Source organism: Conger conger, chromosome 4, assembly GCF_963514075.1.
Source record: "Conger conger chromosome 4, fConCon1.1, whole genome shotgun sequence".
Classification (NCBI taxonomy): Eukaryota; Metazoa; Chordata; class Actinopteri; order Anguilliformes; family Congridae; genus Conger; species Conger conger.
The window spans coordinates 74,849,600-74,873,659 of record NC_083763.1 but is presented as its reverse complement, the minus strand read 5'-3'; the positions used below and the strand labels follow the sequence as shown (position 1 = coordinate 74,873,659).

The window sequence follows — 24,060 nt, the reverse complement described above, 5'->3', positions numbered from 1 at the left end:
TTACACACACACACACACACACACACACGCAAACACACATACACACACATACACTCATACTTTTTAAGATTTATACTATAAGACGTTGTTGTTTGGGGAGAGTAAACTTCGGGGGACAGCAGGCAGAACCCACCCCTGCCACCTCAAGCTTTCTTCTTCTGCTCTGAGGGTCACCTGGGAAGCACCGGAGGTTCCCCCCCAGATCCATCACCAGGAGAGGCCCACAAACAGAGACTCATGGATCACTGGGCCAGTGTCAGTCATCCTGCTGATCAACACACATTTCCACAATCTTCTCATGTCCAACAGCAGAAATGTACACACCCTGACATACTTGTGTTGTGTAGCTCCCTAAAACAGCACACATAGACTCAGTGAGCACTTCATTAGGCAGACCTGTACACCAGATTCTTAAAGCAAATATTTAATCAGCCAATTATTTGGCAGCAACTAAATGGATGGTTAAGATGTTCAGCTGTTTTGTCAGAATGGGGAGGAAATGTGATCTATGTGACTTTGACAGTCTAAAAAATGTTAATGATTTTTGCTTTCCACCCCCGCCCCTGAATTACACATTTAATGTAATTAGCAGACACTGTTATCCAGCGTGGATTAATCCCTATTCACACAGGATAAGTTTAACCCCAGGAGGTCTTGTAATGTCATTTTTACTCTTTACACTCTGCTGTTTATTTTGTCCTGCAGAGTTGATGTGCTGTTAGACTGAACCAGCGTCCCCTGGGCCTGGTGGAAACTCAGTCAGGCCTGTTTCTTACGGGAGCACAAACTCCAGCCCTGCTCTCTCACTGCCAGCCTCTATCCTTAGCTGGGTCTGTGTGCAGGTTTGGGCTACAGCTGTGACTGTTAGACCACAGAGCTTTTCTGTTTTTGTGCACCTTTCAGTTTTTTGGGTGTATTTTAGTTTGTTGTGTTTTAGGTGTTTTTCTGGGCTGGGGGCTCCAGGTCCACCTTCCCATTGTGGGGGGGCTGACTCCCCCTTGTTTTTTTTCTTGTCAGCTTAGTATGTACTCCTTACTGTGTGCTAATACACTTCATTGGCTTCGTTGTATATCAGTTTTCTGTGATTCTGAATTCCCATTCATTTCTCAAGGAGATTCCATGCTACACATGAATCTTTCTCAGGCATTTGTCAGATTTTACTCTTCTGAGAGCTTTTATTTTCTTTCCCAACTTTCCACACTTAACAACCGCCAACATGTTCCTGACCAGGAGAATTAGCAGCACAATTCAAGTGAACAAACAGCATTGATGGAGATGTGTATTAATAGGGGATTAGTACGATCTAAGGACCCACAAGTTTCACTGTGAGGCACAGTAAACAGTGGGTAGTTTGGCCTGGAAGTTTTACTCTCTTTTAGATTGATGGACCTGGAGACCAGGAGTAGAAGTCTGGGGGAGCCAGGGGGAGATAAGCCCCCTCCCATAAGAGACCTGAAGCCCCCCTGGTCTGGGATCTGTTTCTGCACCCCCCTCCCCACCCTCCCATCAACCATCACAGTCACATTGAACCCAGAGCTGAAGGAACCACAAGGACAACATACATTTACTTTCAGCTTCCACATTTCAGTTACTGAAACAAACCAACTTTTCACATCCATCTTCTATTTATTTATCTGATTCATAAAAAAATAATTCATTAGCTGCACGGCATGCAGTGTACATATGTCAATGGAATATGTCCCCATTAAATGATCAGATGAATAAACTGGTAAAATTTGTCTCCTTGGGTCGATGTTAAAGTACATGGATGTCGCCATCTTGTGGAGCAGGAGGGAATCAGACTGCTCTGTGTCTGTTTGGTCCTGATGCACTGAACCAGCAGTTCCATCAATCTCCCTGACCCAAGTGAGCAAGTCAGGGATTTGAGGGCATTTTCATCAATATTCTGAAAAACTGTCAATACTTTACCCCTTTTTTACAGGTCCAAATACATACATTTTAAACTTCCAGTGAGCCATTAATAGTTTTGGCAGTATATGTTGGTGTAAACTGGTGTTGGTTCTGTTTTATATGATACAGTACTGTTTCCAAATTGAAATTAAAATTAATCCAGATTCACAGGAGGAGGCTTCAGTACAAGTGTGTGATGTCATGTACAGTATGAAAGAAAATTGGTTGTTTCAAGTAACAAAATGTTAAAATGATATTGGCCGGGTTTCCCGATAAAGAACGTTCTTAAGAGATAAGAAGGCTCTTAAGAACGCTCCGGACCCTTCTTACAAAGCCTTCTTACGAAAGATCATCTTAGGCTAAGAAGGTGTTTCGGGAAACGCGTTTGCTTTCGGGAGGCCTAAGAAGGTCCTTAAGAACTTTCTTAGCTTAAGAACGTTCTTAACGCGTTCGGGAAACGCGGCCATTGTTGTTTTGCAGTCTGTCTCTCGATAAAAACTGGCTGAAAGTGTGAAGTTTTTTCTCTGGCAGACAAGTTACAAAGCATTCAAGCATGCATTCAGTACACACTTTGTCCATTCCTGATTCCAGGTACTTGGTAGATGCAGTTTGAGCAGGTTTGGCACATTGTGATGACCCAGCTCAATGGTCAAGATAAAATGGCAGCCGCACACCGTTAATTAAAGGAAGAAAAAAAGGCCACATTTATTACAGACACAATACATTTTAGAAAGGATCATTCGCTGTTTGTGTCAAAAATAGTGTGAAACAGCTGATTTTATTGGCTTTACAGCCAGCAGGTGCTCAGATGAAGGGGCCAACATTCGAGTGATCAGTTTCACCAGATGACATGAAGGCATCCCCTACTGATTCCTATACTTTTGCTCAAGAAGCCCATTTTCCCATTGGACTCCATTCATGTTTGACAGAAAATTTAAAATATTTCCCCCTCATATTTTGATGTTCAATCGATGCTACATACAGTGGGCTCCATAATTATTGCCAGCCCTGACTGATAATGCACCATAAAATACTTACAAAAAATAGAAGTAGAAGTCTGGGGGAGCCAGGGGGAGATAAGCCCTCTCCCATAAGAGACCTGAAGCCCCCCTGGTCTGGGATCTCTTTCTACACCCCCTCCCCACCCTCCCATGCACCATAAAATACTTTTCATAAAAAGAAACCTGATTGAACACAATAACATGATAACAAAGTAAAAACAAGGGCTCCATATGCTTAGGGATATTCAGTATTCCAGGTCAGACCTTGTGACTGCAGTGCTTCTCTCCATTGGCCTTTGAACGCCTCCAATCTTCCCTTCAGATCACGTCTCAGCTTTTCCAGTGAAATCCACTCCTTAAGAGAGGGTGGTTCCTCACCTACCCATGTGACCATGATTCTTCACTAGTTGTTGAGTTATGGTCCCATTCAGGTGCATACAGTACAAACAGGCCTAGACTTTTCAGTTGCTGATGGTGGAAATCTCCTTCCAGACAGACAACCAAAAGAGGTGTATAGATCTACGCACGTCTGGCTTGTAGTCGGAGCCTTCCAAGGGGGAAAGCAGACTTGCTCCCGCCGTTGTTCTGAATAGGGAGCCATCGTAGATAATGGCTATTTTAGTCTGATGATCCAACTGAAGTGTATCACTTCCTGGCATCATCTTCTAGCTTATTAAATCCTGTGTCAACTACATTACGATCCATAACCATGAAAAGTAGACCAACTCTCTAGATTAAACAGACCATCCAGTTGATCATAATCGTTTGGTTTCACTTTTAGCTTGATTTGTAAATTTTTCGACTTATGGAGCGTCTATTTAATCTTTGAATGTGGTGGATTCAAATTGTAAGTCAATTTGAAACATCTTATGTTGGATCACATGGTTGATGCGAGTAAGTAACTAACTATGAAATAACGATTATATAGGCTCCGCCTATTCAGGAAATCTCAGGAAGGTGGAGCCACTTGGATTTCATGACAGAGTTATTGATTTTCGTATAGATATTGATTGATATTGATATCAATGGCATTTCTTTCTGCGGACTGATATGACAATAGTTCTAAGCAAAAATGGTACATTGTCCACAGCAGAGGTCATAATTTTTTTATATCAGATCGCTGAATGCCTGAAGTGACCAGAATCACTCAACAAAGTCATAAACCAATATGTCAGAGTATACCACTACAGCATATTTAAGTAATAATTAAGCTCCAGGATGTTTGGGCTCTATTTTCAAGGTTCACATGCTTTACAAAAAAGAAAAACAATCCAATGGATTAGTACAGTTATACAATGAATTTACAGCTGATTAGTCGAAGCAGGGGATAATCCCCCCTGGATCAATGTGCGGTTAAGGGTGTTGCTCAAGGGCCCAACAGCTGCATGGATCTTATTGTGGCTACACCGGGGCTTGAACAACCGACCTTGCGGGTCCCAGTCATGTGCAGTACTGTGCAGAAGTCTTAGGCACCAAATATTAATTTTCCAAAAGAGACATTTTTGTATTTAATTTTAAAAAAGTAACATAGTACTGTATTACAATTGCTATTGACTACTTTTTACGCAAAAACTTGATCAAGGCTGTCTGAGATCAGAAGCAAGGAGCTGACCAGAGTCTGCAGACGATCTGTGGCAAGTTGTCAAACATGCTTGGAACAACCTCCCTGCTGATTGTCTTATAGAACTGCAGGACAGCGTTGGCTATTTCAGACAAGTGATGCAGTTTTAACGCCGAAGGGTGGTCACAAAAAAATATTGATTTGATTCAGTTTTTAACAAAATTTGCCAAATTAATAAAATGTAATGTAAAATGTATAATACGTATATTGACCTTTCATTGATTTTTGAAAAAATCTTGAACAGAACGTTAAAGCGGTACCTTTTGCACAGTACTGTACCTTATCTACTTGTCAGGTTCTGTTTTTCATTGTCTAGTCTTTCATTTCCATTTCAACTGGAAAAATTCTACTTTTCAATGCAATTCACTTACGATTATCTGCTTATATAAGTACACGTATCATAGTTTATATAGCATTTAATGTTGTGGATGATCGGTCTAAATGTGAGCTCTTCCCCGCAGCGGGCGTCTGAGACCGGGGAACCACGGACGGCAGAGCAGTGGTGTGAGAGAGACGAGACGGAAAGCTTCAGTTAGGTTTTGCTTGCCTTTGTTATTCTAGCTCCCGTGAGGGTGACAGACGGAGACCTTTTTGTTTAGTTATATATTATCGGTTTGGGCTCTCTCTCTCTTCTCTCTCCCTTCCCCGTCCAGTGTGAGAAATACAATTCAGGTGAAAACCGTAATTCGCTCTCCCTCCGCGTGTCCATCTCTTCTGTCCTCCCAGGGTTGTGTGACAGTTATATACTCTAAAGGTGTTGTTACACGAAGCAATTTGTATTGCTTGCAGCTAAGTTGCAGCCGAGTTGGTCATAGATTGCTTCGTGTAACATTCCCTGGAATTTCTGTGCAACTTGTTTGCTACGAGTTGGGAGCAGTTAAACATTCATGCAACCGACTGCATGCAATAACCAATCAGAAGAGAGATATTGATCACACGCGAAGGCAGGCTTATCTGCCCGTAGACGACTACGATAACGCTACTAGCTAGCTAAATTATAAACTTTAACTGGCTGACTAATGTTACCTAAACGAACTGCCTAACTATATACCTATATACGCTAGTAACGTTAACGCAACGAAATGGCTCAACTAAATACGTGGACCCTTGAAAAAGTGAGCATTCTCATCGGGTTTTATGGAGGTTTGTACGGTCAATGAATTAACCTTAATTCGTAAGTTTGACACTTTCCTCTTCCAACTCGTTCTCAAGGTGGTCCAATAAAATGAACGCACATGAGGCTTTGCGTTTATTTGTTGGCAGTATTTTAGGCATCGCGAAAATAAATAAATATAACTAGCTAAATGTAACGTTAAGAGAAAACAAATAATGTTAGCTATATTTTGCGATCAAGACTTGATATTTGTATCTAACGGAATAAAGGCATCCGGCGTAATATCGAACGCTAAATACATACTTGAGTCTGATTGGTCGTTGCGTGCAATTTAAATTGATTGCGAATTGCCCCGTGTAACAGTGGAATTGCATAAAATGACATCAAATTTGCGTGGAAATTGCATCGTGTAACAACACCTAAAGGCTCCAAATCAAGCTCCTCCCACAGGAACATGCAAACCAGAGGTAGGGAATGAGGGCCTATCTGCTTCTGATTGTTATGCCAACTTCTGCCCTTACATTACCTAATTGATGAACTTAATGACCTTATTAACATTTACACCATCTGACATTTTATCTACATTTCCTGATAAGCACATGAATGACATCCTGAACAAACACACAGCAGCACAAGCCCTGGGAGACAGAACTGAGGTCACCATAGTACAGCTCGAACAGACTAACGTGGCAGAGCTGAGTGCAGCTTATGCACAGAGGAGTGACAGTCAAGCCATTATACTCTGAGACCTGTTTGACAACCGTATGTGGCCTAGTGAACTCAAGAGCCAGAAGAGCAAGCACTTGATCTCCTGGGCTGAAGAAGCCACACTCAGCCCTGACACATGATTATAAAACGTTCAGTCTTACTTTGGGCACATAACTTTTTGCCCTTTGCCAGGTCTCTAGCCATAGAAAGCCTGTGTGTAAAACAATCAATGCAGTTCCGCATATTCTTGGTGATTTCTGCTTCTCCCCAGCGATCTTGTAGAAAACCAAAGGACCGCATACATTATGCCCAAACACAAGGTCACAAACTAATGTGGCTATAAATGAGGAATAAGGTTGAAGACAAAGTCCACATACTGATCTTCTGACCTGAGTTCGGCAAAACATCCTGTCAGAAACAGGTATGAACAGACAGATCACATCTTTCTCTCTACACTCACTGCTCTGCTGAGCCTGGCCTCAGTCCAACACCACTCCTCCTGCAGCTGTGGGGAGAGCCAGGGAGTCCCTCCCACTCTCTCTGTCACGCAGTTTCAGAGAAAACGAAACTTCACTCTGTTTGTGTGAGCAGTACAATAGCAGAGGCCTGTATCTAGGCGGGTCTGCTAAGAACCAGGAAATACCTAGTGCTCTTTCTCACACAGATTCAGGGAAACTACACCATATTCTGAACTAAATCTGTGTCACTTTGAGTAGTAAAATGGCACAGGCTGCATTTCTTCTGGATCAGGACCAGTTCAGCTGTTCAATCTGTCTGGATCTACTGAAGAATCCGGTGACTATTCCCTGTGGACACAGTTACTGTATGGGCTGTATTAAGGACTGCTGGGATCAGGATGATCATACCGGTGTCTACAGCTGTCCCCAGTGCAGACAGACCTTCACCCCAAGACCTGTTCTTGGCAAAAACACCATGCTGGCTGAAGTGGTGGAGAAACTGAAGAAGACAGGACTCCAAGCTCCTCCTCCTGCTCACTGTTACGCTGGACCTGGAGACGTGGCGTGTGATGTCTGCACTGGGAGAAAGCACAAAGCCGTCAAGTCCTGTCTGGTGTGTCTGGCCTCTTACTGTGAAACTCACCTCCAGCCTCACTATGAATCTCCTGCCTTTAAGAAGCACAAACTGGTGAAAGCCACTGGAAACCTGCAGGAGAAGATCTGCTCTCATCATGACAAATCTCTGGAAATTTACTGTCGTACCGATCAGCAGTGTATCTGTTATCTGTGTACAATAGAGGATCACAGAGGCCATGATACAGTCTCTGTTGCGACAGCAAGAACAGAGCAACAAGTAAGTACATTACATTACATCACATTGGCATTTGACAGGCTCTTATCCAGAGCGACGTACAACAAAGTGCATACCCATAACCAGGGGTAAGTGCTCTGAAAGACCCTAGAGGGATGTACAATTTCAATTGCTACCCGTACAACAAAGATAAGGCCTATTTTTTTTATTTTTTTTATCAGCAAATAAACAAACAAACAGCAAAGCAAAAGTAACTTAACTTTCCAAATACTGCTTACCTAGCCAACTAAAAATACCGAAACACTACGCAAATCACAAAGACAACAATTAAGGTTCACAGGGAGGTAGGGAGGGATGGGGAGAGGTGCTGCTTGAAGAAGTACTGGAACTTGCCACAATAAAAATGCTTAGTTCTGGTTTACATAGTAACAATATATCAGATATATACAGATATGACATATATAACAATATTTGATAACAATATTTTAACATATCTTCAGGGGCATAGTCTTACAAATTTACATATGATATTACTACTCACTCAATTTTGTTCACACATGTTCATGAAATGCATCTTTCTGGGGTCTCTAACTTATAGACTGGATATATTGGTGTTATGTATTTGTATTAAAGCACTTAAAAAAGAAGCACCGGACAGAGGATAACGTTTTCTATTACTTTACTGTCATCGTGCATTTCACAACAACACTTCCTGACTAACTCGCCTGTCGTATAATGAGTTTCGTTTCCAGAACACAACAATTCATTATTTATGGAATAAATACAATTTCCAGTCTGTATTCTGAATGACTGACGAGACTACATATTGATACAGGTGGTATTATGAAATATAGTTTCTTGTACTGCAAAAAGTGTTAAAACTTGTTATGCGAGATTCCAAGTCACATGACCTGGATGGAAATCAAGTTGTGTTTATTGTAGAATGGATTGCTTGTCACTGCTTGCTGGGCTGACTATTCAGATTTATTCTGCAATGAGAGCCCTTCTCCAGTGTTGAGCCACTGTTTGACCACTGACTCCACTCTTCTACCTCACAGACTCAGTGCATGAGAGACCCACCCCTCTCTATCACAGGAAAGGTTTTTATACCCCAGTGTATCACTGTGTGCTGCTCTCAATCACCTCTGCTCTAGACTGTTCAAAATGGCTGTGCTTTCTCACCCTAATATTAACACTCAAAATCAGGAATAACATTTACAATACAATGCAGGTACTTTATCAACCTGACTCTTTAGATCGTGTCATAAAACTCTTAGTAGTACATGGATGTGATTACAATGTAAAACACATCTAATTCTGAAAACGGTGATGACACACCAAGTAGCATAGTGAACACAAATCTGTCACAGAAATGAAGTTCAGCTAATGCATAGAAAGCTTTATAGATTATACTTTTTATTCAGCATTCACAATAAAACAGGAAGTGAACTGAGCCTTGTCACTGAACTGACATGTTAGCATTGTGAGAACATCAGCCGTGTCTGAGAACATGCAGAGGTTAACATGTTCACCTTTCACAGCTTCATTAAAGACAGCAGCATCAATGGTGAAAAGTTTATCATGATGCTGCAGCTCATGGGAATGCAGGTGCTGTTGCTTAGTGACGCATTAAAGTGTAAACAGGGAGGATTTCTGACTCTGGTTTGAAATTTAATTTCAATAACAGACACACGGGAAAAATATCCCAATTCAGTGCTTCCATGTTATTCTTGTGATGCATGAATGGATGTATGGATTAAAATGGAATGTCTGCCCATATTTAGGTTGACACTTGTAGAGAACAGAGAAACATCTGATCTGATTAAACTGCACATTTCTTACTGGAAGAACATTGTTCCATATAATTTGTGTCAAAGAGGGATAGACACAGGGAAAATATCCATGTTCAGTTTTTCCATGTGATTATTATGGAGACTAAATATGTGGGTGTCATGGTGATATTCTATCCATAGCTGTACTGATGTAGGAAAAGAGTAGAGAAAGAGGGAGTATCTGATACATTATATTTTTACATCAATGCCATTTGGCAGACACTCTTAGCCAGAGTGACGTACAACAAAGTGCATACCCATAACCCGTGTTGGGGTTGGGAGTTAGTGACCGGTTGTGGCCACCAGAGGGCAGGGGTTCATTGTTTTCACCTGGCCCTCATTAGTGCCAGGGGAGTCTACCTCCTGAGGGTATTTAAAGCCCTCGCTGGCAGTCTATCAGCGCTTTGGTGTCAACTGTTCGCTCCACCAAGCTCGTGCGTGCGTGCGTGCGTGCGTGCGTGCGTGCGTGCGTGCGTGCGTGCGTGCGTGCGTGCGTTCGTTCGTTCGTTCGTTCGTTCGTGCGTGCGTGCGTGCGAGAGAGAGAGTCAGGTATCGTGCTGGTTTGGGTTTTCTTTCACTTTCAAAAGAAAAGGTAAGGAAGGTGATCAGTTTGTTAGTGCTTTATGAACTTCTGACGCCTTCCTAAAGGTTCTTTTTATTTATAGCTTGTGTGAGCTTGTGGGTGAGGGACATTGTCCCCGGTATTGTGTTTTTCCTGAGCTGCGTTCTCAAGATTCTTTATTTTGCATGCCTAGTGTTTTGTACTAGGTTGTACTTTTATTTTGGTCCCCGGTCTGGGATTTTCAGTGCTCGTCATCTAGCACTTATTTTTGGTTGGGTTGTTCGCCCTGTTTTTTAAGGGTCACTTTTATTTTCTTATAGCCGTTTTGGGCTTGACCTCTGATTTGGTCGGAGTTTGTCTCTGGGTTATTTTATGTTTCCCTTCCTGTTCCGGGAGAAGTCACCCTCTGTATTGTTTTCTCCCTGTGCCCCTATCTCCCGGGATTTTGTGGTGAACACGTTAGCGTGTCCGCTTCAAAGGTATTACCCTTAGTCGCTCCTGGTTCTCCACCAGTCCCCGTCATTACAACCAGGGATAAGTACGCTGGTACTTAAATATAAAAAAGTTATAGCACAAAAGAGAAATACTGCTGTTGTGCTGTCTTTGGCTAATGGCTAGCTGCAACAGTCTTAGTGGTTTTGTTACTGAGTTATGATATCGCTTTAGGAGCCATGGTGGATGATGACAGTAGTACATACTGTAGTCATGATATTGTGGAATGATTGATGTATGTCCACAGAAGCAGCTGGGGGCGACACAGAGTAAATTCCAGCAGAGAATCCAGGAGAGAGAGAAGGAGCTGCAGGATCTAAGACAGGCTGTGCAGTCACTCAAGGTGGGTACTGACCAGAGGAGAAGACAACAGCTGGCTGCTGGAAGAGCCATTTCAGGGCTCAGTCAGGGCTCTCCTCCAGTCAGCCAGTGAGGAGCCCAGTGTTGGGCCACTCTCCAGCCCTGTGGGGCTCAATCCCACTGAGCCACACTGTGGAGAACAGGCTGTCTGGGGTCCCAGTAAGAGCTGAGTGAAAGGCCTAGTTAAAATGTACAGCCCTCCTCTCTCTGTGTCTCCTAACAGCGCTCTGCACAGGCAGCAGTGGAGGACAGTGAGAGGATCTTTACTGAGATGATCCACTCCATTGAGAGAAGGTGCTCTGAGGTGAAAGAGCTGATCAGAGATCAGGAGAAGGCTGAAGTGAGTCGGGCTGAAGGACTCCTGGAGCGACTGGAGCAGGAGATTGCTGAGCTGAGGAGGAGAGACGCTGAGCTGGAGCAGCTTTCACACACAGAGGATCACATCCATTTCCTCCAGGTAACATCACTGGCTCTCTGACAGAGCTGTCTGATGGAGCTGCACCTGATTCCTCATCTGACTGGAATTTCTGACCCACACTGTGGACATGATCACTTTCTGTTGTCCTCTTATCTTGTACTTAGTCTTGTCCAGACATACATTCAGTTACCATCTCTCTCCCCATCTCTCTCTCTCTCTCTCTCTCTCTCTCTCTCTCTTTCATTAGAGCTCTAAGTCTCTCTGTGTCCCTCCTGGACCTGGAGACTTACCCAGCATCACTGTCAGTCCACACGTCTCTTTTGAGGCTGTGAGGAAATGTGTCTCTGGGCTGAAAGAGCGACTGGAGGATGTCTGCAAGGGGGAAATGTCTAAGATCTCCAGGGCAGGCAGAGCAGTGTGCTGCTTTGCTGAAGGGAAGACCTGTCCCCTCTGCTTGGAGCCCTTTCAGAAGAAGCAGAGGCTGATGTGTACTCATGCCTTCTGTGCAGCCTGTCTGGAGAGATCTGTAGAAAGACTGGGTCTCCAGTGTCCAGTGTGTCAACAAGCACTCAGAGTGCTGGGAGACCAGCCAGAGGGACAGATTACACATTTGTCAAACATTTGTGGGTTTATTGTGATTACATACAATATTCCTGGTGGAATACAGACAGTAAGTAATACTTCTTCATATTTCATTACTATTGGAGTCATGTGATGTCAGTGATAATGTTCTGCAGTATGATGAATGTAATATAATAGTAATATAAATATATTACTGTAAGTAGCCTATTCATGATATTAGGACTCTTCCCCCTCACACTAGTACAATGTCAGATCTGTACATCACATGACAACAAAGTAAAAACAAGACAAAATATTACATTAAAATAACCTAAATTAAACTACAATACACAGGGCTCCATGTGCTCAGGGATATGCAGGGACAGATGACATGGGAACATTACAGATTTGGAATGACATATTTAAGGATTACATACAATAACACCAGTGGAATTCAAACAGGAATAAATTAGCATTTATTCAGGAGGGCTTCATATTTCAATAGGCATTGGGATCTCAGTAATATTGTGCAGTGCCTCATAATATTTTCCAGGTATATATACATGAAATACTCATAGTATTACTCATTAGTGCTACAGACGGTAGTGCTAAAGAGCCCCATAATTACAGTGGGAGCAATAATTATTTGATCCCTTGCTGATTTTGTAGGTTTGTCCACATACAAAGAATGGAACTGTGTAGAATTTTAATCATAGGTACATTTTAACATTGAGAGACAGAATATAACAAAATAATCCACAATAACAACATCATACAAATTTTATAAATTTAATATCATATTTTCACATGAAATAAGTATTTGATCCATAGAACAATAGGACTTAATACTTGGCGGAGAAACCTTTGTTGGCAAGCACAGAGGTCAGACGCTTGTTGTAATTTTTCACCAGGTTTGCACAGATCTTGGGAGGGATTTTGGTCCACTCCTTTTTGCAGATCCTCTCCAAATCCTTAAGATTCAGAGAATGTTGCTTGGCAAATCGAAGCTTCAGCTCCCTCCACAGATTTTCGATGGGATTTAGGTCTGGAGACTGGCTAGGCCACTCCAGGACCTTAATATGCTGTGAATACTTTCTGGATGCACTGTATAGTTATGATTAGCACTTTATTGTATGCAATGACTATAATGCAATGTAATATGTACTCCATACACATGCTACACAAGATCTACTTCCATACAGTTCCCCTTTTCCCTGTGTGTTATATTGTGTGTGCAGGAGGCCCATCCCAACCCAGGGAAGCCCTTTACTGGACTCCACACACAGTCCTGTTTACCAGACAGCCCAGAGGGCCGGAGGGTGCTGAAGCTGCTGCAAAGAGCCTTTGAGCAGAAGCTGATTTTTACTGTGGCTGCAACCCATGGAGCTGCAGACAGAGTCATCTTCACTGACATCCCCTGTGATGTATCAGGGTACGGTCTTTTAGTGTTATTCACAAAGTTCTGTAACTGCAGGATTTGGTTTATTTTTCAGATTATTTGTATAAATATGAATTCTTGTATCTTTGATAATCTCTCAGTTACCAGCAGTATCAATGTGGTTGTAGGACCTGTGGGTTTCTCCGTGTCTCCTGTGTTGAGCTCAGTCCTTCTGTTCCTTGATCAGTGTGTGTTTCTGTCTCACACAGGCCTGAGTGCAAACAGCCTGGATTCCTGCAGAGAGTGAAGGCAGTGCTCAGAGCCAAAGGCATTGAGTGATGAACAGAGACCTCCACTCATTCAGTTATATCTTTTCACTAAAGTTAATAGTTATGGTTGTTTAAACCTTTTCGTCCTCATGACTATTTGCATTTCTAATTGCATTATGTGTACGTATTATCATGTAGGTATTTTACGGAATTTGTCTTGTGTTTTGCATACACATCGACACGTATTTCATATCTACTTTGCTCTCATGTTATTGCTGTAAAAATGTTATGTCTCCTGCTGGCCTGCCATCCGAGGGTGGTGTCCTGACATTTCAGTTAATGAAACAAATCAACTTTTCACATCCATCTTCTATTTGTGTATCTGATTCATAAAGGAATGAATTAGCTGCACGGTATAAAGTATACATATTTTCATGGAATATGTCCCCATTAAATGATCAGATGAATTAAAAGGGTAGAAAGTAGTAGGGATTCAGATTTGTCTGCTTGGCTCGATGTTAAAGTACACGGATGGAATCAGACTGCTCTATGTCTGTGTAACAGGTGAAGTAATTGCCTGAGTCCGAGGTGGGATTTGAACCCCGGCCTTCTCATCTGTCCAAATTATTTGTTGAACGAACGCGTTACCAGTCAGCTAAAGACAAGCTCGCCTCTAGCCAAGGGCAACAACGTTCTTTTGAATTTGAGGGTTACGTCATCGGGGAGTGTTGTCGCGATAACCTGCTACCAGCCTACGCATTCACCGCACCATCCGTGCTTACTAGCGAACTAGCCGAGCCAACCACACTACATCTGCATGGTCCTAATGCACTGAACCAGCTGTTCCATCAGACTCTCTGACACAAGTGAGCAAGTCAGGGATTTGAGGGCCTTTTAAATGATATTCTGGAAAACTTTGAATACTTCACCCTTTTTTACAGGTAAAAATACGTACATATTTAAACTTCCAGTGAGGCATTAATGGTTTTGGCAGTATACGTTGGTGTAAACTGGTGTTGGCTCTCCATGTTTTATATGATACAGTCCTGTTTCCAACTTGAAATAAAAAATAATCCAGATTCCCAGGAAATGGCTTCAGTACATGTGTGTGATGTGATGTAATTGGTTGTTTTAAGTAACAAAATGTTAAAATGAATACAAAGAAAGATGTTGTTTTGCAGTCTGTCTCGAGATAATGGCAAACTGCAACTGTCTGAAGTTTTTTCTCTGGCAGAAAAGTTACAAACCGTTGAAGCATGCATACAGCACACACTTTGTTAACTCCTAATTCCATGTAGGGGCGTCCTGTAGCGTAGTGGTAAAGGTACATGACTGGGACACGATAGGTTGGTGGTTCTATTGCCGGTGTAGCCACAATAAGATCCACACAGCTGTTGGGCCCTTGAGCAAGGCCCTTAACCCTGCATTGCTCCAGGGGAGGATTGTCTTCTGCTAAGTCTAATCAACTGTACGTCGGTCTGGATAAGAGCGTCTGCCAAAATGCCAATAATATATAATATAGCATATATATATTTGTACTTTGAGCTGTAACCAACAGTGAATGCAGTTTGAGCATGTTTGGCTTTGTGATGACCCAGCTCAATGGTCATGATGAAATGGCAGCCACACAGCCTTAATTTAATGAAGAAAAAAAGGCCACATTTATTACAGACGCAATACATTTCGGAAATAATAATTAGATGTGACTGTATAATGTTGTGTAGGGCTGTTGTGTGTATCAAATGCGAAAGAACGCAAAAACAACAAAAAACAGGTGTCGGAGGGAAGAACAGCTGATTTTAATGGCTTTCAGCCAGCAGGTGCTCAGATGAAGGGGCCAACATTCGAGTGATCAGTTTCACCAGATGACATGAAGGTTTCACCAGATGACATGAAGGCACCCTCTACTGATGTCTATACTTTTGCTCAAGAAGCCCATTTTCTCACTGGCTCCATTCATGTTTCACAGAAAATAACAAATATTTCCACACATATATTGATGTTTTCTCTATTTTACATGCAGTGGGCTCCAGAATTATTAAAATTATCTTCATTCTAAGCGGACCTTAGAATAAATGATTTTTCTTTTTTATTATTACCTACTGCGCATGTTGATCAATGAAATAACATCCAGTGCCTGGTGCTACAACTCTGCAGCAACATGCAGTTTCACAATAGTTCATTTACTTCACAAAATGCATCAAAACTAGTTTTTTCATTCACAGAACAAGGATCTAAAAAACGCTAACAACCAGTGGCATTACAGTAGATGCACTATTTTCTGTCAGTTATTTGCAAATTAAACATATAGATTTTGGTGGTTCAGCCTGATATTGTTTTAAAAGCAATGAAAAAATCATTCCGTTTGGTCCACATACAATGCTCTTGTGCCAACTGTGTGAAAAGTTAAACTCTGTATCAAAAAATGCTTGTTGCAATTGAAAAAAAAATGCTTGTAGTAATTGTAAAAAAAAAAAAAAACTGTGAAAGAAACGTTTGTTGTAATGATATATTTTTACAGCATTCACATTTTGTTCAATGATTCCACTCTCTTCTACTGTTTCCACTATTCCCTTTATTTAGAACCACAAAAAGAAAAACATTTTCAAACATGTATCACGTATTCTAACTGCAATATTAAAATGCTGTAAATACAACTAAACAGTGAAGCTACAAATATCTTTTATATATAAACCAGTATTTCACGATAAATGAGTTAATTGACCCAGTAAAGAGTTTGGAAGTGGAAGATTTCTTCAAAGATATGAATGCACAATGCATGTTTTGAACAGGCAAGCAGGCTGTGTTACAAGTGCTTTCTCTTTTGAGTCTTGTGTCTAAGGTTTTGAAAATTGAGCACAAACTTGTGAGATTAGTGCCAAAGTGATTGTAAAAATCTGTAATATACAATTCTCAAGCTTTTGGTGTTTTGTGGAGAAGTACATCATTCGGGCACGCCTGGTGCAGGAGCGCCCTCTGGTGCACAATTTCATTCACACAAGCCCCAAGAATTCAAGGCAAATACACTCAGTATAAATACTTTATTGGGTATTTATTAATCTCATTAAGCCTTTTCCTACTCTAGCCTAGCCACTGAGAGGTTCGACGCGTTTTGGGACCCCCTCGAAAACGAGTGGATACCTCTCAAAGGGTTTATCCCGTTACAATAAATGTCCTTTTATTATGCGTTGTGTGTTCAGAGATGCTCTTCTGCATACTACTGTTGTACTGTGTGGTTATTTGCGTTACTGTCACCTTCCTGTCAGCTTTGACCAGTCTGGCCCTTCTCCTCTGACCTCTCTCATGAACAACGCGTTTTGTCTGCAGAACTGCTGCTCACTGGATGTTTTTTAGTTTTTTTGCACCATTCTCTGTAAACTCTAGAGACTGCTGCGTGTCGAAAACCCAAGAGATCAGCAGTTTCTGAGAAACTCAAACTGCCCTGTCTGGTACCAGGTTCTGGTACCCACAGGTTGATATGACACAGTCCTATGACACAACTCATGTCGGGGATTATGTATGGTACGTGCACTCCAACACATGGGATACGAAATAAAAAGATAAAATGATGAGTATGAAGTCAAAGTACAGACTGGAAACGTTAATTTGAGGGCATGTCTATCCATACTCAATTCTCAGTCACTGGCCTCATGCTGATTGGCCACAAATCTTTCCACTGCTGAATCATCCTAACTCCTTCAGGGGTGGAGCTACAGTGAGCTGTCAGTCATTGACTTACTTTACTGACCAATAAACAGGTTCTGCCCTCCAGAGCAATATCAAAGCAACACAGTATCACTGAGAACAGACAGTAATGTTGCCTCTTGTCCAGTTTTAATGAAGCGGCAATAAAGTAGCAAAAAAGTTGAAAACAAAGTCCACTTCCTGATTCCACCACCACACCTGCATCTGTGGCCAGAAATAGGGCATCTCTCCCTTTCTCTCTGTCACGCAGTTTCAGAGAAGCTAAACTCTGTCTCTGTCAGCGCAAGCAGTAAAATAGCACCGACCATCTTGGTGGGTCTGCTCAGAACCAGGAAATAGCTAGTGCTCTTTCTCAAACAGATTTAGGGAAACTAGACCACATTCTGAACTACAACTAATCTCACTTTGAGCTGTAAAATGGCACAGGCTGCAGGTCTTCTGGATCAGGACCAGTTGAGCTGTGCGATCTGTCTGGATCTACTGAAGGATCCGGTGGCAATTCCCTGTGGACACAGTTACTGTATGGGCTGTATTAAGGTCTACTGGGGTCAGGGTGATCATACCAGTGTCTACAGCTGTCCCCAGTGCAGAGAGACCTTCACCCCAAGGCCTGTTTTAAGAAAAAACACCATGCTGGCTGAAGTGGTGGAGAAACTGAAGAAGACAGGACTCCAAGCTGCTCCTCCTGCTCACTGTTACGCTGGACCTGGAGACGTGGCGTGTGATGTCTGCACTGGGAGAAAGCGCAAAGCCATCAAGTCCTGTCTGGTGTGTCTGGCCTCTTACTGTGAAACTCACCTCCAGCCTCACTATGAATCTCCTGCCTTTAAGAAGCACAAACTGGTCAAAGCCACTGGAAACCTGCAGGAGAAGATCTGCTCATATCATGACAAACCTCTGGAAATTTACTGTGGAACCGATTATCAGTTTATCTGTTATCTGTGTACAATAGAGGATCACAGAGGCCATGATACAGTCTCTGTTGAGACAGCAAGAACAGAGAAACAAGTAAGTACTGGAATGTGCCAAAATATAATATGCGTAGTTCTGATTTTCATAGTAAGAATATATCAGATATATACAGATATTATGTCTATAACAATATTTTAACATATCTGCATGGGCATAGTCTTACAAATTTACATATGATATTACTACTCACTCAATTTTGTTCACACATGTTCATGAAATGCATCTTTCTGGGGTCTCTAACTTATATACTGGATATATTGGTGTTATGTATTTGTATTAAAGCACTTAAAGAAGAAGCACCGGACAGAGGATCACTTTTTCTATTACTTTACTGTCATCGTGCATTTCACAACAACTCCACACAAAAATACAACACTTCCTGACTACCTCACCTGTCGTATCACAGCAGTTACAGTGCCACCTAGTGGCCTGGAATGGGATAAGATTTCAGGACACAACAATTCATTAATTATGGAATAAATACAATTTCTAGTCTGTATTCTGAATGACTGAAGAGACTACATATTGATACAGGTGGTATTATGAAATATAGTTTCTTTGTGCTGCAACAAGTTTTAAAACTTGTGATGTGAGATTCCAAGTCACCTGAACACATTCTTTGGTTGTGGTCAGTACACAGACAGGAGGGCCTGGATGGAAATCAAGTTGTGTTGATTGTAGAATGGATTGCTTGTTACTGCTTGCTGGGCTGACTATTCAGATTTATTCTGCAATGAGAGCCCTTCTCCAGTGTTGAGCCACTGTTTGACCACTGACTCCACTCTTCTACCTCACAGACTCAGTGCATGAGAGACCCACCCCTCTCTTTCACAGGAAAGGTTTTTATACCCCAGTGTATCACTGTGTGCTGCTCTCAATCACCTCTGCTCTAGACTGTTCAAAATGACTGTGCTTTCTCACCCTAATATTAACACTCAAAATCAGGAATAACATTTACAATACAATGCAGGTACTTTACCAACCTGACTCTTTAGATCGTGTCATAAAACTCTTAGTAGTACATGGATGTGATTACAATGTAAAACACATCTAATTCTGAAAACGGTGATGACACAGCAAGTAGCATTGTGAACACAAATCTGTCACAGAAATGAAGTTCAGCTAATGCATAGAAAGCTGTGCAACTTTAAGGTTGAATCTATAAAATGTGTTTGAAGTTTCAAATCCACAGTGATAACACAAATAAAACAGGAAGTGAACTGAGCCTTGTCACTAAACTGACATGTTAGCATTGTGAGAACATCAGCCGTGTCTGAGAACATGCAGAGGTTAACATGTTCACCTTTCACAGCTTCATTAAAGACAGCAGCATCAACGGTGAAAAGTTTATCATGATGCAGCAGCTCATGGGCATGCAGGTGCTGTTGCTTAGCGACGCATTAAAGTGTAAACAGGGAGGATTTCTGACTCTGGTTTGAAATTTAATTTCAAAAACAGAAACACAGGAAAAATATCCCAATTCAGTGCTTCCATGTTATTATCGTGATGCATGAATGGATGTATGGATTAAAATGGAATGTCTGCCCAAATTAAGGCTGACACTTGTAGAGAACAGAGAAAGGGGGAATATCTGATCTGATTAAACTGCACAATTCGTACTGGAAGAACATTGTTCCATATAATTTGTGTCAAAGAGGGATAGAAACAAGAAAAATATCCATGTTCAGTTTTTTCAAGGGATTATCATGGTGACTAAATATGTGGGTGTCATGGTGATACTCTGTCCATAGCTGTAGTAATGTAGGAAAGGAGTAGAGACAGTGGGAGTATCTGATACATTACATTTTTACATCAATGCCATTTGGCAGACGCTCTTATCCAGACCGACATACAACAAAGTGCAAAGTGCAAACCCATAACAGGGATAAATGCAGTGAAAGACCCTAGAGAGGAGTACAGTTTCAACTGCTAACTGTACAAAAAACATAAGCACTAGGGCCGAATTGATTAATGGACTTTATTTATATATAAATTTTAAAAAGTATACCGCATCACTCAAATATATGATACATCCTGTAAAGGAAACGTATGGTTTTGTACAAATGTAAAATGTTAAAATATAATTGCAGATTCTAAGTCACTGAAAGCAGAAAACAAATTCTGCTGTTGTGCTGTCTTTGGCTAATGGCTAGCTGCAACAGCTGCTTAGTTACTGAGTTATGATATAGCTTTAGGAGCCATGGTGGATGATGACAGTAGTACATACTGTAGTCATGATATTGTGGAATGATTGATGTATGTCCACAGAAGCAGCTGGGGGCGACACAGAGTAAATTCCAGCAGAGAATCCAGGAGAGAGAGAAGGAGCTGCAGGATCTGAGACAGGCTATGCAGTCACTCAAGGTGGGTACTGACCAGAGGAGAAGACAACAGCTGGCTGCTGGAAGAGCCATTTCAGGGCTCAGTCAGGGCTCTCCTCCAGTCAGCCAGCGAGGAGCCCAGTGTTGGGCCACTTTCCAGCCCTGTGGGGCTCAATCCCACTGAGCCACACTGTGGGGAACAGGCTGTCTGGGGTCCCAGTAAGAGCTGAGTGAAAGGCCTAGTTAAAATGTACAGCCCTCCTCTCTCTGTGTCTCCTAACAGAGCTCTGCACAGACAGCAGTGAAGGACAGTGAGAGGATCTTTACTGAGATGATCCGCTCCATTGAGAGAAGGTGCTCTCAGGTGAAACAGCTGATCAGAGATCAGGAGAAGGCTGAAGTGAGTCGGGCTGAAGGACTCCTGGAGCGACTGGAGCAGGAGATTGCTGAGTTGAGGAGGAGAGATGCTGAGCTGGAGCAGCTTTCACACACAGAGGATCACATCCATTTCCTCCAGGTAACATCACTGGCTCTCTGACAGAGCTGTCTGATGGAGCTGCACCTGATTCCTCATCTGACTGGAATTTCTGACCCACACTGTGGACATGATCACTTTCTGTTGTCCTCGAATCTTGTAGTTAGTCTTGTCCAGACATATATTCAGTTACCATCTCTCTCTCTCTCTCTCTCTCTCTCTCTCTCTCTCTCTCTCTCTCTCTCTCTCTCTCTCTCTCTCTCTCTCTCTCTCTCATTAGAGCTCTAAGTCTCTCTGTGCCCCTCCTGGACCTGGAGACTTACCCAGCATCACTGTCAGTCCACACATCTCTTTTGAGGCTGTGAGGAAATGTGTCTCTGAGCTGAAAGAGCGACTGGAGGACGTCTGCAAGGGGGAAATGTCTCAGATCTCCAGGGCAGGCAGAGCAGTGGGTGTTCATGGCTGCTTTACTGAAGGGGAGACCTGTCCCCTCTGCATGGAGCCCTTTCAGAAGAAGCAGAGGCTGATGTGTACCCATGCCATCTGTGCAGCCTGTCTGGAGAGATCTGTAGAAAGACTGGGTCTCCAGTGTCCAGTGTGTCAACAAGCACTCAGAGTGCTGGGAGACCAGCCAGAGGGACAGATGACACATTTGAAAATCTCTACGTTTCTCATTATTGCATACAATATTCCTGATGGAATACAGACAGTAAGTAATACTTCTTCATACTTCATGTGAGTGTAATATGTTCTGCAGTATGATGAATGGAGCTCACAGCAATATAAATATATGACTGTAAGTAGCCTATTCATGATATTAGGACTCGTCCCCCTCACACTAGTACAATGTCAGATCCGTACATGACAAGACAACAAAGTAAAAACAAGACAAAATATTACATTAAAATAACCTAAATTAAACTACAATACACAGGGCTCCATGTGCTCAGGGATATGCAGGGACAGATGACATGGGAACATTACAGATTTGGAATGACATATTTAAGGATTACATACAATAACCCCAGTGGAATTCAAACAGTAATAAATCAGCATTCATTCAGGAGGGCTTCATATTTCAATAGGCATTGGGAAAAAATGTATTTTGGAGCAGTGTCATGCATCGAGTTCACTGCCAATCTATTTCTTCATGAAGAAAAATCACATTTGCTCACATTCTATGAGCACAGTAATATTGTGCAGTTCCCCAACATGCTATTTTTATTCTGTTATTTTCACCTCATACTATATATTTGCCAGGTATATAAACATGAACTACTCATAGTATTAGTGCTATAGAGGGTAGAGCTGAAGAGCCCCATAATTATATCTTCATAATCTTTGATTAAAGGAGGTACCAACCCATGCAGCCACATATACTGTAACTGGATTTTCTGGACTTTTCCATCACAGATGGTGGAATTACAGACAGGCAACCAAAAGAGCTAGATTTGATGTGGCATATGAAATTGAATTTGCGTGTAGATCCAATCTCATGTATACGGTTGGCAAGATTTTGCTCCAAGATGTTTTAAAGAGACATCCGGGGTAATCTGCTTATAATCATAATGTCTAATTTCTAGATATTTAGAAAGTCCCCTCATGTAATTGGTGTTGTATATGAAGCATTCAAAAAATTGAAATACCCCTTTTTGGAATAAATCATGAATTCTATTAAAAGCAGCTCCTTGCCAAGTATCGAACTCTGAGCTGTTTTAGCGGGCAGGAGATCAGGATTGCCCACTAGTGCTGAGAGAATAGGTAGTGGGTGATAACCCTTCAGGCATTGTTAATGTTGGCCCATATGTTGGTCTATGTTCAGTTGTGGAGTCTCTCTCTCTGGTCCTGTTTGTGATGCAGTGTGATGAGCCTGGTCCAGTTTCATTATGTCTCTCTTTACCTGCATGTCGAGCACAGAGGGGATGCAAGTCTCTGAAAACCTGAGGGCTCATTTTCCTCTGCGCCTGCTTTCAGTCCCACATCTTAAGATTTTGTTGACGAATCCTGGAGTTGATCCTGTGCTTTCTGAAGGGACGATTCCAGTGTAGTTTTCAGCCACTGTGTCGTCGTCTTCAACGTCTGAAACCCTTCACTCGACCTCACCCATTCTTTGTATAAGTGTGTCCATTTTATTGGAGATTTCAGAGATTGGAGCAGATCTAGTCTGTATTTTTGAGTCCAACAGTTTTTGAAAAGATATGTACTGTATGTATGTATGTTATAGTTATGATTAGCACTTTATTGTATGTAATGACTATAATGTAATGTAGTATGTACTGTAATGATCCATACACATGCTACATAAGATCAACTTCCATACCTTTGCCCTTTTCCCTGTGTGTTATATTGTGTGTGCAGGAGGCCCATCCCAACCCAGGGAAGCCCTTCACTGGACTCCACACACAGTCCTACTTACCAGACAGCCCAGAGGGCCGGAAGGTGCTGAAGCTGCTGCAAAGAGCCTTTGAGCAGAAGCTGATTTTTACTGTGGCTCCAACCCATGGAGCTGCAGACAGAGTCGTCTTCACTGACATCCCCCATGATGCATATGGGTACAGTCTTTTAGTGTTATTCACAAAGTTCTGTAACTGCAGGTTATGGTTTCTTTTTCAGATTATTTGTATGAATATAGATTATTGTATCTTTGATAATCTCTCAGTTACCAGCAGCATCAGTGTGGCTGTAGAACCTGTGGGTTTCTCCATGTCTCCTGTGTTGAGCTCAGTCCTTCTGCTCCTTGATCAGTGTGTGTTTCTGTCTTACACAGGCGTGAGTGCAACCAGCCTGGATTCCTGCAGAGAGTGAAGGCAGCACTCAGAGCCAAAGGCATTGAATGATGAACAGAGACATCCACTCATTCAGTTATATCTTTTCACTAAATTTAATAGTTATGGTTGTTTAAACCTTTTCGTCCTCATGACTATTTGTATTTCTAATTGCATTATGTGTACGTATTATCATGTAGGTATTTTACGGAATTTGTCTTGTGTTTTGCATACACATCGACACGTATTTCATATCTACTTTGCTGTCATGTTACTGCTGTAAAAATGTAATGTCTACTGCTGGCCTGTTGCTGTTTGATAAACTC

The 24,060-nt window shown here is 42.0% G+C and overlaps 2 protein-coding genes across 2 annotated transcripts in view; both read left to right on the top strand.

The window, feature by feature from the left end:
* Positions 1–14,586, top strand: part of LOC133125926 (E3 ubiquitin/ISG15 ligase TRIM25-like) — a 45,369-nt gene extending 30,783 nt beyond the window's left edge. The window contains exons 5-6 of the mRNA XM_061237681.1: positions 13,088–13,281; positions 13,497–14,586. Of these exons, the coding sequence (XP_061093665.1) occupies positions 13,088–13,281; positions 13,497–13,566 (264 nt within the window). The 3' untranslated portion in view covers positions 13,567–14,586. The remainder of the gene's footprint in view (positions 1–13,087; positions 13,282–13,496) is intronic.
* Positions 14,587–17,618: 3,032 nt separating this feature from the next.
* Positions 17,619–23,806, top strand: LOC133126723 (E3 ubiquitin/ISG15 ligase TRIM25-like). The gene is made up of 6 exons (XM_061239060.1): positions 17,619–18,209; positions 20,442–20,537; positions 20,778–21,011; positions 21,250–21,678; positions 23,328–23,521; positions 23,737–23,806. Exons 1-6 carry the CDS (start codon positions 17,619–17,621, stop codon positions 23,804–23,806), a joined length of 1,614 nt encoding a protein of 537 aa, XP_061095044.1.
* Positions 23,807–24,060: the final 254 nt, after the last annotated feature.